This window comes from Ischnura elegans, chromosome 1 (assembly GCF_921293095.1).
Source record: "Ischnura elegans chromosome 1, ioIscEleg1.1, whole genome shotgun sequence".
NCBI lineage: Eukaryota > Metazoa > Arthropoda > Insecta > Odonata > Coenagrionidae > Ischnura > Ischnura elegans.
In genome coordinates, this window is record NC_060246.1 from 3,927,990 (window position 1) to 3,946,625 (window position 18,636).

At 36.7% G+C, this 18,636-nt stretch overlaps 1 protein-coding gene across 1 annotated transcript in view; it reads right to left on the reverse strand.

Annotated features, from left to right (window-relative positions):
- Positions 1-305: 305 nt before the first annotated feature.
- The window catches only part of LOC124154781 (alpha-catulin), a 204,882-nt gene continuing 186,551 nt past the window's right edge, over positions 306-18,636 (reverse strand). The window contains exons 14-15 of the mRNA XM_046528668.1: positions 13,746-13,952; positions 306-6,774 (exon numbers count right to left, since the gene is read on the reverse strand). Coding sequence (XP_046384624.1) covers positions 6,625-6,774; positions 13,746-13,952 — 357 coding nt within the window. The 3' untranslated portion in view covers positions 306-6,624. The remainder of the gene's footprint in view (positions 6,775-13,745; positions 13,953-18,636) is intronic.

Sequence of the window (18,636 nt, forward strand, 5' to 3'; positions counted from 1 at the left end):
TGTATACAAATGGTAAATCTTCTGTAACCTTACAAATTGTACCGATTTTTGTAATACAACTGTATTACAGTTGTATTCAAACGTCTTGTATACAGATGATTTGTAATACAGTTGTAATACAAAGGCAAAATACAAGGGAATTTGTAATACGATTGTAATAGAGGACATTTGACACTGTATTACAATTGTAATACGATTGTAATAGAGGACATTTGACACTGTATTACAATTGTAATACAAATGTATTACCACAAATGTGCTGTCTGGGGAAATGTATACACATTCCTTAAAAATCATGCTGTACAGATTTTTAGCGGGTTGCAAAAATTATTATATTGGAAAAATATTAGCATTAGATTTAGATGCCCTGGGCTGTCTAAAATGTGGATATTTGAATCGAGATTTAAAATGAAAAAGTTAAAATTTTGATTTTTGGCCAGCTTTTTGTGATTTCAGCCCACTGTGAGTCAGCCCTTCCAGGTAAGTTTGTATTGTTATACATCATGCTAAGTCCACTCAATATTTTTGTGTAACTCTTTTTCTTAACAAGGACAGAAGTAAACCCAAACAAACTTTCATTCATACAAAAGGAAACATTTATTTACCCTAATAAGGGTATTAATATAATATGAACCAATTATATCTTTACATTAGTGCAGTGGCAATATAATTTGAGAAAATGTACATTTTTTCATCAATGCTTTATCAAAGCAAGATAACCAATTGAGAAACAACCAGTTTGCAGCAATTTGGGATTTACAGGCAATAAAAATGAAGATTTCAAAAAATGTGTTAGAAAATTCCACATTTTGTTGTAACCCTTCAACGAAAAGATATATGAAATAACTTTACTTAGGAATTCAGCATAACACACCAGAGCATCTATGTAAAGAGGCTGGTCTAATGCGTTTATTTAAATAGCATTATAGAATGTAGATTAATTAAAAAAACATCTAAAAACTTATGGACACTTGTACCACAGCATTAAAAGGGCAAATGTCATCATCTATATTAATATGAATTCAGATATGGAACAGGAAAGAGTTAGATCGAATTTGTTCCGTCTGATGATGGGATACAAGTATTGATATAACTAGGAATGTTTTTCTTGGCTTTTAAACCAGATAGGTAAAGATATCCATTGCTTCATTTCGAAACGTCAGAAATTCAAGTGTAAAATCCAATTCAACTAGATGAAATTACAAAAGTGAAATGTCATTAAAGATTTACTTTAACTTTTACAAGTTAATTGTAGTGTCTCAGTTAAAAGAGACAATTTCCTACAGAAAGAGGAATTTTTATACGCTTGGACACTTGCAGTGGGATTTGTTTCCATTATGCACAGCCCCTATGATCTAAAATGGTAATAATGTACATTGCATCATAAAACATCAAAAAATGTACCATGATATTATGACAACAATATCAATCAATATTCTTGTAATGCCTATTAAAGGCACATAAATAGCACCTGTTCAAAAATTCGAAGACACTTGCTTTTTGCCATGTTGAGTGGAGTTGTATGTACACTGCTTCGGTCTTCTCACAAATTGAAATTAAGAGTTATTTATTTAGAATTACATGATGTTCTGGAGTTGTACCATAATTATTGACTTAGGCCTGCTTGTTGGAACCTCGGATGTTGTGCAGCTGACTCCGAGAATTAATTATCATTGAAAAATTAATCTTGACCACATTTGGTCCTAGGAACTTATACGTTAGAAAAAATGTTTGCCAGCCACATAAGTAGCCAGTCTCAGTCAATGCTACTCCAATAGCCTACTGAATCATGAAAAAATTGTCAAAGGTCAGTTCTATTGATAACTACATGAATTAAGCGTCATTGCCCCTTAGCCATGCAGCACAGTTGAACCACCTTATCTGCATCTAACCATCCTTAGGAGACAATGAATATTTAGAATCATTAGACTTTTCCACAAACGTGGCCAATTACACTTTCTAGTACTTATTTACCTCCTAACAATTAGCATTTGTAAAATAAAGAACCAGTTATTCTCTACACAATAACACTTTTTAAATTTTACCATATTTATTTAAATAAAATAATGCTAACTCCTCGGAAATTCTATATACATTCTCTGGCAAAACCAATGCTACTATGTAAAAAAAATTTATTGAAAAGTTAATGATATCTTATTTCTACTTTCAGGTTGACATTTGCCCTTTTTCAATCTCTGGTACAATATTTAAGTGATATCTAGAATTTTGTGCACACAGAAAGTTTATTTCCATTAATGTAAATATTGATGAAGGTATCATGAATGCAGAATATTTAATATTGAAAATAGGTGATGCTCATAATAAACATACCTAATTTGTGGAATGAAGACAGTTATATTTGGAAATGGAACGTTTCTGCAAACATTGAGTTTGCTTTTAAATTAAATTCTAGATGCTAAAGGTCAAACATACACAAAACTCTTGGAAAGTAATGAACACAGTATTTCAGGTCTTCTAGCTGCTTATACATGGTCAGTTAATCCCAAATTAAACCTGGTTGAATATTGACTAGGGAACATAATGACAGGAGGTCCACCACAAATATATATGGCCACAAGACCATTTATAAACCCAAAATAGAGGAAGATTTCTTCCAGCATGGCCCCACTTCTTTTTTTACAACATCAGAAATTGACACTCCATTTTACCAACTAAAAATTGTACAAGAAATTATTTTCACATGAGTTTGCTTGTTAAAACAGTAACAATACTCGATTTAAACAACAGCATTTGGTAAAGGCATGGCGCACTTCCTCTTCCTCACCGGTACCTGAGTTATGAGTTTTACCCATTCAAAAATGTAAGCATTCAACACTGCAGTTAGACTTGGTGTCCGCCAAAGGCTTAACCTTGTGTATGAACCGAAAAAAAATGATAATTGTACCTTAAATGTCTAACTCCAAGTAGAAGATGACGTTAACGATAATATCAACACATGGAGAACACATGTATGCTAGGGAACTAGAAGCCTTTGGTGGTCCATCCTACAGTCCCATGTGGAATGCATTACTTGGCGAGCCAGCAGGTGTATGTATGGGTATGGAAGCACATATTGATACGGATGTTAAGAGATATGTCAATGGAAATATGAGCACTGTTGGTGTCAATGAATTAAAAAAAAACCACTTCAACCACCTCAACTTCAAAGAAAGGGAAAGTGTCAGTGCAGCTTCCACATCGGCTGCCACACACTTAATAAACACTCAGGGTATGCACCAAATGTGATTCAAATCTACTATATACCCTGTTCCCTCTTTCAACGTGTAAAACAAATCAGTTTCAATGTCTATCTACTCTATTGCTACTCTAACATTCTCTTTTCCACCAAAAATATTTGTTTAGCCAGATTATAATGCATATTCTGGAAGACTGATTTCTTCTTCATGAATTCCTGATTTGCGAGACTTATGTACACACAACTTGAGTTTCAAAAAGTTCTCATCATTTGCCACACCATATTTTGTTCAAAACAGTGTCTTTGCTTCACAAATTCTGCCTGAGCGCAATGATCAAGTGAGATCGATCAATCGCTCCTCTTGCAAAGCAAAAATATGTTCAGTGTGAAATCCATGCTGAGTGCGGTGGCTTGTGTTCCAATATTAGACCTTGATGCGAAGGACATTGACCACTTCTTCTTGAAAGGCATCAGTTTTCTATAACCATTCTTAATATTCAACTATTGTTTGTTAAACTATCCCTTGAGACAATCACAGGTTATTGTGATGCACATATTATAACAGTTGCAAACTTATTCAAACAACCAACTGGCATAAACAGGCATATGGATGAGGACAATCACAAATTTTGAATCTTCATTATCAAAAAGCATTTCAAAATAACTATTCAGTCACTTGAGGAGTCTCCTTAGGTTATTCGAGAAATCATAAATTGAGATGAGGGTGAACAGTTACCATATTCAGTATTATTTAAAGAGTTCATCAACGGCTCTTCTTGCATAGCTGCTTCCTCCATTTTGTACTAGTTGCCCTTCCGTTTGAGATGATGCATCTCCTTATTGCTCCAAGGACACAATGAAGTCCATGATCTAGAAAATTGATGAGATCAGTATTTTTGGCATGAGGATGGACATTCAGGGTGAAAGGAGGTTGGTAGGGAAGGTAATTTTGGCCACCAGATGAACTCCATCCATTTGCTGAATGCACTCGCACTTTCCATGAGATATCAATGAAAATATACCTCATTTGTCAAGGCCACTCTAGGATGCATTAAATATTGAAATGTTTTTCTTTTAGGAACTTCCTGGAAATTGATACATTCTCCTCGGCAATCAAGCAGGCAGAAAGAGTGATTAGTGTTCAATTAGGACACATTTTTGATTATCATTGAATTAAAATCACATCAATCAAATTCCTGCATTGTAACAGTACTGGCATCTGGTGGCTGAAACCAAAAATTAATGCTAGAAAAGATGTAAGGGAAACAGCCTGGCAATCAATATTAAGAAATTTTTTATGATTACTTAGTATTTTGTTGACATTGCTGAATAAACAAACTGTAAAATAATGCATGCAAACTGATTCCAAAACATTACATAAATTTTTGCAAAAAGTATTTCTGCTGTGGGAACACAAAAAGCAAGTTAAAATGTGGAGGAATGTGATTTATTAACAATTGCAGTGATTCTTAGGTTAATCCATTATTTAAAATATGGAGCTATATTTTTTTAGAATTCAAAGATAGGACTGCGTACTTGAATTCTAAAGAGCAGCATAGAGTAAAATGCAATTTTCAAATAGAGATGCAGAATTTGAAGTTTAACTGCAGTTTACCTTGATGACTTCAGGAAAAAGGAAAGCCCCATAGGGATGAGATATCACATCCTCCTCACTTTTTATGATAAATGGTATAAATTGTCATAATTATAAGTGTTAAAATTAAGCTAAAAGATAGTTGGCAAGGACGGGACCTTGGATTGGTCAAGAGCATATGTTCAAAGTAAGGTACTACATCTGCTTTGTGAAGGAGGAAGCAAGAATCGTAAAGAAGTACGCATCATGGGTCAGCAATTAATTTGTAGGCGTGATGAATGATTTTTCCCAACTTTCTGAGGATATTCCAATATTTTAGTCATATCACATTTTATCCACTATAATTCACCTAGTTTACTTAATTGAGTAAATGATTTGGTTTGGTTGATCAAATTTCTTAGCACTGCAACTCAGATAACTCAACAGCAAATTCATCCCTATAGTAAAATATTTTACACTGTCCATAAAATTTTGAATAGCAAGACTGTTGTGTGACCCCTCATGGATGATAAGGCTATAACTGATTAGATAATAAAAATTCAGGCAACATTTTGAGTGGGTAATACATATATGTTGAATTACTTAGAAATGATAAATATTAGGTCAGTGTATGTTGAGGAAATATTCTCCATGATGAAATACGATTGATCAACAGTGTAGCCCGCTGCTCATGCTCTGCTGCTTTTGCCGTCATTTTTCCTGTAAAAATTAAAGAAAGCTCAGTAGTATTGTATAGAGGAGAAAAAAGTTTTCATGTTAAGGTAACCACTAAAATACTATGTCAATGTTTAAACCAGTGAAAAAAAGTGTGGGAATGTGAAGCCTTATTCTTATCAGTTAGTAATTTAGCATCTTAATTTTGTGTTTTAAAATTTTCAAGTATCGTTTTTTTTGTCTCAAATTACAGCTTTAGATATTTACTTCCTACTGAAGTTCAACACTAGCCATGGTCATGTTGCATTGATGTGAAATATTCTGCTACATGAAAAAAATTACTTAAAAAAATAAAGTTCATTTGAGAATATAAAAACTGAATTTACACTCTGTAAACGATGGTTTCTTATGTATTCCATTCCATCAGAATAGGTGAGTGATTATGTACGTGAAATGTCATTACCTTTAATGAAATTTTAAAACAAAAGTGCTGAGTGAGAAAGTGTTATTTTCCTCGTTATATGGATAATTATTAGATATGCCATAACAAGAAAGCTGTATACTTTCATTTTAGTCCTTGCTTCAGTGAAAGCAGAAAGACAATAGTGTAACCCCCCTAAAGTATCACATACAATGATTGTTGTGTTTTAAAAGTATGCAAATGCACTCATACAGAGCGGCCAATGAGAGTGGTTGGGTTGCCATTAGGCATTTGGATATGTAACAATTCACCATCTTTTTTCATTACACCTCAGGAAGACTTAATCAATTGATTTCTTAGTCTTTTTTTCTCAGATACAAGAATGTGCAATACCTGATAAATAAAAAAAATTCAGTCATCCAAATCTTCACCCTCCAAATCTTTTATGTCCTTCCCATGGTCAAAGCCTTGGATGCAGGCAGTTGGACCTCTTTGTTAAGAATACATAATTCAGGCCAAGCACATGCAGGGATTGGTGGCATGATTATTACGGCAAGAAATGTGAAAATCAAGTGCAATGCATTGGGGAAAGACTGCCAGGCTGCGTGTGTGAGGAGGTCTTTGGATTGAGAGAGAGTGTGTGTGTGTGTGGGAATGGACATGAGAGAGAGGGTGAGGGAGGGAGGCCCTTTAGAAGAGCAAGAAGGAGACGCGCGTTCGCCGTGCATCTCCCTTGGCCCTCCGGGCCATTCCAAACTGTCATATGGACGGGTCTGAGCCAGAGGCGGTCCCCAGTTTCCCCCCCTCCCCTCCTCCACCTCCCGATCCATCATCGTCACCGCCCCCGGCCCCCCCATAGGAAGGCCCGCACCCGCCGCGAGAGGACAGCCCACGGAAGTCCAAGTTGTACTGCAAGAAACGCACAACGTTAGAGAGCTGGGTAGACGTGAAAAGCTCGTCTTCACTCACTCAGGTGGTGGACATATATACATATTTATTAACTCTTTGCAATATTTTAGCAGATACTCAACTCTGCAGAGAAATTTCATCACCGTTCCATCAACTTTTTAAATCAAGTTGAGCTCATACAGAGACTGTTAACCAACAAGCTTAATCCACTTCCTCTCTTGTAAATAACCCAATTATTGTTAGTGATTCAACACAACTGAATATGTACTGCTTTAAATTTGAGAAAATAATTAGCATTTGAATATTTTTAAGTCTCATCAAAGGTGAAGTTTTAAAGAGAATCACAATCACTTGTCTCTAAGCTATTGATTTTTACATTAATCAGTAATGTTATTAGAAATTACATTTCAATCAAATTTCATCAAAACATTCTCTTCATAAGGATACATTTATAAGTGGAAAATAATCTGTTGATGAACAGGAATCACCCTTTAATGCCAAAGGAATTATCCAATGTGAAATATCCTATGGATAAATGAATGATAAATTTCATGAATCACTGGCATGCAATTAATGTTTCAGCATATCATATGTGAAATAATGCTATAAAGCAAAGAATGCTAGCAAATGTAAACATCATATTTTCTCAAAACCATTACTCATTTCTTATCGCTTCAAACAGCTGAAATTTTTCATAAACTAATCTCAAAATTCAAATATAGTGTCTAACACCAATAGAATTAAACAATGAATTATTGTTAAGTAAAAATAAAGTATGTAATTAAAACATGGGAAGAATATGCGATACATTTTTTTCATTAGGAAACAATGGAAGCACCAATTTAGCAGGAATTGGAGTAAAACTATCAAAGGCATCTTGAAAATGAAATTATTTAGCATGTATGTTACGGAGGACCGTAAAAATGTTCACTTCAGATGCCATGTGACTGTAGACAATATCTCTATCTTGGTTGATAGGTTGGGGTTTTTGTTTGGTGACTTAAGCAGTGTAGCAATCAGTGGAAAGAAAATTGTGATTTGCTTGTTGAATATTCAATTTGTACACAAAAAAAACAAAGATTCACTCAATTCACACTTTGAGTGAATTCCAAGTCATATTCTTCAGCTCATATGTAATGAGAATACTGAGAGGGCAAGGTAGCAAATTTTACCAGTGACCTTAGCGGAGGTTTCCTTGAAGCACCAATAGGGAACTTGCATATATTTCAGATATAATCAATAGCCCCAAAATTATACAAAAATATATGTTTGCATACCTCGGTGAAAGTTTTTTTATTATTTTATGACGTGGTTTGCGATATTTAATGCATCAAAGTTCACGAGAATTTTCAAATGCAAGTGAGAATCGAAAACGCCCGATGATTGGCTGGTAGAAAAGTGACGTCATAGTTCAGTGCGAGGAGGCACGGCCATAGTAGAGGTTGCATACTTGAATACAAGCGACGGCGTGGTTATGATTTATTTATTGAAGTGCAGACTTTTCAGAGTTGTTCATTGTGACTTCAGGGCTATTATTTGATCTCTTTCTCCTCCATTGAAAGCGATAGATTGAGTAAAGATGAAGGAAGGCTGATCCTAGCAAGCTTCCTGTTACTGATTCCATCATGATAACAGGGTATTTTAGTGAAACTGTAGACTTCGTCGGCACCGAAAGTCGATGCCGAGAAATGGAAAGGTAGCTGATGTGCATCTGAAATGTTTTATAGTTCATAACAAAGTGAGACTTGCGTATAATATTGACAAAAGCGTGTGCTCATGTGAAATGTGTATTCTTTTGGCAGTCCGGTAGAGAGTCTTATGGTGAACTTATTTCCACCTCGAAGCTGTCGATGATACTTTCAACTTAAAAATACCTTGCCTGGAGGGCGACAGGAAGCTCTGAGGAAGCCAGACTATCAATGTTTCAATTTAGTAGCGATAATATAGACGAACTTCCAGTACAATCTACCATCTTGTGACTCAAAAACCCCGAAGCCACTTCCTATTCTGCAGAAAGAATCGGTCAATAGCACTTCGATCAATATAATAAACACAACGTCTTCAGGTGTTAAGAAGTTACTTTTGTAATGAAAGCCTTCCTAAAGTAGCATTAAAATGTGAATATTTTCCAAACAGAGTCTTGGTAGCTTTTCTCACAATATATCTGAAACCTACTCTAAAGGCGAGCTCATCGTCATTGCGATTGGTTGTCACTTAAAAATTCCGTATCGGAAATCCTGGAGGGATGACCTACGACGATGACCGTGATCACCTGCACTCTCACTATCACTGGAACCCGTGGTGAAAATATCATCCCAATCCCATTTCTATTTGGTTTTAACTAGGGAAAGAGCAACATAGAACTGCACATTCTTTGGGCAACTTTGGGTTTGACTTTCCCTCAAACACCCCATTTCCCCTGTGGTGCACATCAGTCCTATCTTTATACGATGGCCTGACAACCTTTAAATGGATCCTTGGTTTATCCTGACAACCAACTAAATGGAAATTGCTGATCCACACGTCTTCCTCTATCTCCACAGTTTCCAAATCAAGGGCCGCGGAACATTCCTCTTGTGACTCAACTTTTTCTGAAAAGCAATTGCTTAAGCAACGGCGCAGAATAAAATCAAGGAATGCTGCGATTCATTTCTTGTGACCACCTCTGGATTCCATTCTTTTTCCATCTACAACTTCCTTTATCTTTCGGGGTAAACTATGGAACAAGATATTGTTTAAATATTTTCATTAATTTATAACAAAATATAAGTTCTAAAAATACCCAAAAGCCATTTTATTAATCCGCACTGATGAGTATAAATTAATGTGGAAGATGAATGCTGTAGACATAGTAGTTTTCCCTAGGTTGAGTTGCAAAGTTCATGAAGTTGACAAAACGGCTAATTTTTCGGTGCGCGGAGTCATTTATTGCACTGGCCGTATCTACATTTTTGAATTTTTTTGTAATAAAACAAATCAGAATTTAGGATAAAATTTCCTTTAAAATGATGTATAGTCCATTATTATAGCATGCAGTGAAGCCAGGATATGAATTTGCAAAGTACAGCGGCACATCATTTTGACGCCGACAGCAGAAGAAAACGCTGTCTTCTTGGCTGGCACTCGAATGCATGGGGATCAACGTTGCTCTATATTTTCATATTTCCTCCCTTGATTTTAAACATCATGGAATTTTCTATGTCCTTCCGTAACTGAAATTGAACAAGTGCCATAAATAATTTGAGTCCATCGTAACCATCGAGAAACACCTATCTCGATTTTTGTTGTGAAGTTGAGTTTTTATTCTACAGCGGCCGAATTATCGAAAAATCTCAGTTTCAAGTTATTCAGTCGATGAATTAAAGAAATATTATTTATATTAAAGTTATCTTCGCTCACATAGCACACGGGTTTATCATTCCGTTTATTATACTCTTATTTTTCCGTAACGCTCATCCCGACAGACGGCATGCATTTAGGCTTTTCTTCTAATTTCCTCCGTGGGAATGCAGACGAAAATTTTTTCTGGGGTGTTATTGCACAGAGGAACAGTGCACCACTTGTAATTTTTCCTTATTTCAGCCATGTTCTCCTTTAAACGCAACGTGGCTCTTCGAAACCTGCAGTTTGGGCTTGGATTCCTACTGAACTATGACGTCACGGCCAAGGATTAGTGGGGGCGGTATTTTTTAGCCCGCGAAACTCGGGAGACTTTTGGAAGTCATTTTATAGTGTATAAACTGAATTTTAAGTGGAAAAAAGTATATTGCTGTACTAAGTGTTTACTGTAGTGTATCAGCATACTGTTTATAAAAAGTATGCAATTTCCCTATTAGCTGTTACCTGAGGATGGTGACCTACAATGCCACCAAAAGCAAATGCATACCATCTTGATGATGCCATGGGCTAGCTAATATAGTTATATCACCATAATGAAATGATGGCTTGTAATTATTGGACATGGAAGGACTTGACTTACACACTGAGTCACTTTAAAATTACTAGTTCATCATGTCAACCTTCCTTTGTAGTAGTCGCTGGCCACTTTTATAATTTTGCATACATGGATGGAATATTGCTCAAGAACCATTCAGTTAAGATCATTATATCTTTGCAACTCCGAAAAGTACTTAAAAATGTAGCGGGATGCCTTGGAAAATTATGACTTCCATATTGATAGCGGGTAATTGCCCTCACATGCCCTTAACTCAAGCCGATCAGTAATTGCAAAACAAAGTTATGGAAAGCAATGACCAGGAAAGGATCTGATGGATAGACTAGATGTGGATGGGAGGTGTTATTATCTTCAGAGGATTACTCGCAATTAGTTGCTATTTGTAATCTTCAGTTGTGTTCTATGTTCACTTCTTTATCTATCTCTGATGTTTCGCCCTCATTGGCTGGCAGTCAAACATATGTATTCATTTGTGTAGGTACTCTCAGCAATAATACATACCTTCTTATGCAATGTTCTTTAAATGGAGTGTCAATTGATCTAAGTTGAAGTCTTATTATTATTCGTTTATGCGATAACCAGTGTGTTCCGGTGGGAATATAAGTTCTTGCTAAGGTACTAACACAATTAGAGAGGAAAATGAGAGACATCAGGAAAGACATTAGAGAAGAACCTGGTACCCATGCCATACACAGTGTGGCCTACTTAATTACATAGTTTGAAACTCAAGTTCTATAAAAGGAAATTTTTCTGCAAATTATTTAGTTTTTATGAAGAAACCTATAATTCTCCTGTTTTTTTTTGGGTTATTAACTGACAGCAATCTTTCCACACGTGGAAATGCATATAAATTGCATTGTACTTGCATAAATGTTCATGGAGGACAAGAAAAGCACACAAGGAAGAGTAACTAATCGACTGCGCTTGAATTATAGAAAAATGGAGCTACATAAATACATACTACATTATCTTATGATGATGACAATTGAATCAAGTCAGAAACAAATTAATAAAAGTCATTATCTAAAGTAGAGACAAACTTAACAATTTTAAAGCTACCTAAGTAGGAATATCTGGGAATTATTCTCATTCTTTATACCACTTGTAGTTCTTGAAAGAATTTTTTTAGGTACATACACAGTTAGGTACTTCTGATAGGCAAATACTCACTCAGACTACTTAACACCTCTTGGTCCGGCACCCTTTAAACTAAACTAGCCATTGGGGCCGGTCATATTATATGCCATAGGCCTCAATATATGTTCAAACTATTATAATGTCGATAAAAAAGACGTCAATAAGAAAAACTTTCACAAAAACAAACAGTAAAGCTACCTGAAGACGCACAAACCAGAACTGCCAGAACTAGGTCGAAATAGTTCCAAATAAATCCGTAGAGGTCAGCAGGAGACTACACTGCATAAAAACGTAAAAACGCGTGATCGGCACATAAGCGCTGGCGGCGGAAACACGTAAAAAGACGTGTGCGGACCATAATGTGTTAAGAAATAATAATATTTAGCTAAAGTTTCCCCTATGAAAAAATTGTATAAACCTGTTTCAAATTTTTATACAATCTTATACATTGCCATGGTAATTTATAACATTTTGAAACAGGTTTATACAATTTTTTCATAGGGGTTATCATTAAATGACAATCATCTTTCAACTGCCACATGTCCAATTTTGTGAGCAACAACTACATTTAACTGTCAGAGAAAAATTAGTCATTTGCCCTTTTAAAGTCTCCTTTTCAAGATTTGTTTTAACACATTCAATGCGAGCCCAATTCTCATTAAAGTCGTCAGAATCGGAATAAGTTAAAATAAGAAAGAAAAATAGAGGGAGGTTATCGCACCATAACTTCCGTTTAAATACCGCTATTTACAAACGGTGCACATGGTTCGAAAGAGGGAAGCTTGCTGATGAAGGCCATAAACACGATCATAGGAAGACTCGGAAGTGGATATTATTCACGTACAGAGGAGGAGAAAGGGCTCCCGTCCGACCAGCAGAACACGTCAATTGACGTGCTGAATGTGTTAATGGACATTTTTATGAACACATATAACTAAATCCTATAAAAGTTACATCACAAAGACCATTACCATAAAACTTTAACATAAATTAGTTTAAATGAAGCAAAATTCGAACATTGTGAATCAGAGGGTTCTAAGGTAATTTGGTGGTGACATTCAAGCATCGAAGGTAGCTTCCATTCTATTATCCTATATGACATATGAATAGGCTTGAAAATATCTCTTTGAACACTTCTTATGGCCAGCAAGGTTGACAGTAGTTGTGATGGGAATGATTTGTCAAGTACCATATTTCTCCAAATATAGTATCTGAATATAGTATAGCATAATATAATATAGTAATTCCCCCCCCCCCCCTAATTTTGAGGCTTCAGTTTTAGGAAAAAATTTTAAAAATAGGTCCGAATATACTCCCCCTTTCCCTTTAACCATGGGCATTTTTGAAAAAAAAAGGGGGACTATATTCAGAGAAATAAAGTAAATGATGTTGGCTTTCACGAAATATGCCTGTGTTTCTGAAATTTGCCGGAGATGGATTCGGTTCAACTTATATATTTGCTGATCTTCATGCCTTCTTCCTCTTCAGGTGTGATCATTGTCTACTTTCACTCCGGACTTCAGTCATATTCACGGTCACCCTCCAGGCAAGGAAATTTAATGAACAATTGAGGATCGTGGCACAAAAATGTTAAGTATCAAAATGTAAACTAATTGTAAGTATAGAATACAATAAATTTTGCTATGTGGGCAATGAATTTTTTCCCTTCAATGCTAGCACATTATGTACATTTGAAAGGTCGAGACACGAATATTTTCATGCTCCACATGAGAAAAATTATGTGATATGTTATTTGATTGGTAATTACAATTCTAGGTGAATATATATACTGAAAAATGATATTTCAGTAAATACAAATGATTTATGTATTCATTGTAATGAGCTGAGCATGATAACATTCAGAAAAATAATGACATACCTTATTAGCACAGAGGAAGCAGGTGGTAACCACTTTTGAGATGACATCCATGAGATTCTTTGTTTCATGAATGACACTGTCTACTTTGGAGAATGTAGCAGCCTTCCCCACGGTCGGCTCTTTCACCGTGAATTGCAGCTGTTGCACATACGTAGGCACTCGATCCAAGTTTTCCAAAAGATCCTTTTTGTGAGAACCCCCAGGCACCTATATCCATTTCCTCCCAAAAACGCAATTATTCAACGCAGGGGAACAAAACAATACAGATAATACAAAATTGATACCATACATGAATGATTTGAAAAAGTTATCAAAACATTAAAATATACCAAATGCATAATGATGAAAAAGTAAAATTATCACATCGTTAATAATATATTTAAGTGATATGTGAAAAATAAAGTACGTAACTCATAAGATAAAATCAGGTGGGAAAAATTCAACGTATTATATTACATTGAATGTAACATTGTTTAGACATAAATGAAGCAGGAATAATTATTTTGTAAAATGGTGTTTGACACCGAAGTCCAAAAATTTAAGTTAGATTAAATGCATATGTAAAGAAAATAAGCAAACATATTGATTCATGTAATGTGATATTGATTAAATGCATTATGTAAATTAAGATATTAATTAAATATCAGTCAAATTATTAACAAAGACAATATATTTCAATACATAGGATATAAAGTCCATACAAACCATAATATTATCTCATCAAATTGGGGAAATTGACATATATAAGAAAGAAGGTATTTTTCCAAGAATAGCAGCAGTAGATTTGAGAATCCATAGAGAGATAAGCAGTGTTCACCCGAGGAAGGCACATCATTGAGGAGAGAAAGCAGGACCATGGAAAGGAGGAAAGAAAAGTAGGGAATGAATTAGTTCTGAGGTATTTTTTCCTTCCTAACACTTGTGTGAAACTCTACTTTGGGTTGGATTCTGAAGTTACAAGATATTTATATAATTTCATTTCAACAATCAAGAGATTTATCAATGGTAGAACATAGGTGTGCACAAAAAAAAGTTGTGCATTAACAAATGCATATACTCTAGGTCATAAAATTGTAATTGGGCCAATAGCTAATTGACTATATTTCTCATAATGCATTCAGTAAGATAAATACAAAAATGGCCATTACAATTTAAAGCTTAAGGGGCACATCTAATTCTTACCATGAATTAAATGCTTCACTATTTTTTCGTGACTTTCTGCATGAAAATAAAATTTTCCTTGACTTTTAAAAAGTGTCACATTAGACAAATAGAATAAATGGAGGATTAAGATGGGAGATATATAGTTTCAATATGCTTAGGGCATTTTCTTTTCATTTAGGACTAGTAATAGCACACAAACCAGCCTAAGTTTCAAATATGTGATGCTCGGTTTTCCCCCAGATAGGTGAGACTAACCAAGACCATCCAGCTAACAATGTCAATCTCCTTCCTCACACAGTCATAAACAATATATGACAATAAAAAGCATATTCCTATTCATCCCAATGGTCCAAATTTTATTTGCAGCTTAAGAGTGAGGATATTGCTAGAAGAGACCCCAGCACAATTTCATCACAGTCACAAGATAGAAGAGAACGGCCAACTATCTTTCCTGGACATCCGGATACGTAGGAAAGAAGATGGAAGCTTAGGCCATTCCATTTATCAGAAGCCAAAGCATACTGACCTGTACCTCAACGGACAGAGCCAACACCATCCATTACAGAAGGCCAAGCTAAGAGCCAAGTTAATATTGTTATTTGTAATCTGATAATTGAAATATCTTCCTTTTTCGTATGTCTTTTGTTCTTACTTGTACTTCCGGTTTTTTCCAATGAAGATCTCACACCTATACAGCCGTGTGTTAATTAATTAATTATCCTACCCAATCCTAACAGGTTATGGTTGCCCAGAACGATTAATTCCGAAATAACGGCTTAAGTATTTGTAGCACGGTATAGCTCGGTTGTGTGTTTATCATTCTTTTTACGTGAAAAGTACGCGATGGCCGAGTCACATGGCGCGAGCAGTGGCTTGCCGGCTATTGGAAAGCTTGAAGGTCGTGAGAATTTTTGTGATTGGAAATTCGCGATGAAAATGTATCTTATACATGAGGACCTTTGGTCTTGTATTGAGGGATACGATGCGGAAGACAAAACCAGCCCACAAATGAGAGCACGGCGAGATCAGAAGGCCCACGCTAAAATTTGCTTGATGGTCAAGCCGTGTGCCTTCTCTCATGTAAGGTCAACGAAAACAGCCTTAGAAGCTTGGGAGAGCTTGTCGGCAGCCTTTGAAGACAAGGGCCTTAATCGACGCTTGCGATTATTGCGGTCCTTGTGCTCGGTGAAGTTGACGAACTTCTCCTCCATGGAGGACTACGTGAACGAGGTGATGTCCCTATCCCAGAAGCTTGCAGCGGTGGACAAGGCTGTGGACGACGAGTTCCTTGGTGCAATTATGTTGCAGGGGCTCCCGGAAGAGTATGAGCCGATGGTGATGGCTCTGGAAAGCTCTGGGGCCGAAATATCGAGTGACTTCGTGAAGTCGAAGCTGCTACAAGACGACAAGTGGGGCAGTGAAAAGCTAAGTGGTCAATCTGCTCTAGTTTCCAGGGCTGGCAAAAAATCGAAGCCCAAAATAGTGAAGTGCTGGGGCTGTGGTGAAGTTGGGCATGTCAAGCCGGCGTGTCCAAAGAGGGTTAACGCCAGTGAAAAATCAACGCCCGGGTCATCGAAATCTGGCTGGAAAACTAAGGACAAAGCACTGTTCTTTGCTCTTGGGGTCAGTACAAAGTCGGATGAATGGTATGTTGATTCTGGTGCCACCGCGCACATGACTGCACGAAAAGATTGGCTGTGTAATTTTAAAGGGGATGTTAATGCGCAAGTGACTGTAGCTAATGACGATAAAGTATCTGCCAATGGTATTGGTGATGTGGAAGTGAAACTACATGGTAATGATCATTTTACAACAATTACCGATGTTATGTATGTCCCTGATTTGAGTATTAATTTGTTATCTGTAAGCAAATTAGTTTCTAAAGGGTACATTGTGATTTTTGATCGTGAAGGTTGCAAAATATTAGATGATGATTGTACAATTGATGGTAATGTTGTTGTAACGGCATCACAATTTGGTGGGATATATCGCCTCAATGTAGTAGAGGAAAGGGCTAATGTCACTATTAAAAGTGAATCTCAATCCTTGTGGCATAAAAGACTGGGTCACTTAAATAGGATTAGTATGGATTTGTTGCAAAATGGAATGGCTACTGGTATCTCCTTTGTTGACGATGTAAAAGCTCAATGTATTCCATGTGTTCAAGGTAAAATGTGCAAAAAGCCCTTCAGGCCATCAAAGCATAAGAGGGCCAGGGAAAAACTGGAATTGTTGCACTCAGATCTATGTGGGCCAATGGATGTACCATCATGGAATGGAGCAAAATACATGCTCACATTTGTAGATGATTACACCCGAAAAATTTTTGCTTTTTTCTTGCATTCTAAAGGTTTGGTCAGAAAAACCTTAGAGGAGTTCAAATTGCAAGTGGAGAATGAGACTGGCCTGAGAATTAAGTGTGTCCGTTCTGACAATGGGGGGGAGTATGTAAATGGTGATTTTCAAAACTTCTTTCGAATGAGCGGTATCAAGCATCAGCTGACTATTCCCTACAATCCGCAACAAAATGGGTTGGCTGAAAGGGTCAATAGGACAGTGATGGAAAAGGTGAGGTGCATGATTTTTGAGTCGAAGTGTGACAAGAGAATGTGGGCAGAAGCTGCTAACACGGCTGTTTATTTAAAGAACAGATCCCCCCACAAGGTTATCACTGATATGACACCGGAAGAGAAGTGGAGTGGGGTAAAAGTTGACTTGTCTCACTTGAGAGTATTTGGGTGTATTGCGTTTGCGCATGTACCACGTGAAAAGCGTCAAAAACTTGATCCAAAGGCAAAAAGGTATATTTTTGTGGGATATTGTGATGAGAGCAAGGGTTATAGATAATTTGACACTGAAAATCCTGGAAAAATATGTAGAGCCAGAGATGTGGTATTTATTGAGGACTCGTATCATGATACTGATTTTTGTAATGACCCTGGCAGCTCATTCAACAAGAGATGCAAAGTTGAATTGGGGGGTGGAAATGATTGTGTTCTTTTGGAAGAAATGTTTTCACCCAGTACAGGAGAGTTGGTTCCGGAAGATGTGAATGGACTCCATGAGGAGACCCAGCCATCAGATGTTGCCATCCCAGAGGTCCAGTTTCAGGCAAACCCAGAGGTCCAGGAAATGGGTGAGGGTGAATCCAGGTATCCACAGAGGGAGCGGCAGAGGAAAGACTTCCCAGATTATGTCCTGTACTACACCTCTGAGGAATCACATGAGCCTGTAACTGTGAGTCAAGCTCTGTCAGGTAAGGACAGTGCCAAGTGGAAATGTGCAATGGAGGAAGAAATAAAATCATTTCTTGAAAATAATGCTTGGACCCTAGTGGACAAGCCTCTAGACAAAAATATTGTGAAATCCGGATGGGTTTTTAAGGTAAAAAGAGACTCTGATGGCAGTGTCTCGAGGTGGAAGGCCAGGTTGGTTGCAAAAGGTTACTCGCAAAGGCAAGGGGTTGACTTCACGGAAACCTTCTCGCCAGTGGTCAGGCATGCCACCATCAGACTGCTGTTTGCCATGGCAGCTGAGTTGAAACTTGAAGTGCATCACTTAGATGTAGTAACTGCATTTCTGAATGGGGACCTTAAGGAAGAAGTATACATGCACCAACCAGAGGGTTTTGTTGCTAGAGGTAATGAGAACAAAGTTTGCCTTCTGAAAAGGGCAGTGTACGGGCTGAAACAATCCTCAAGGAACTGGAACGATAAAGTTCACGTTT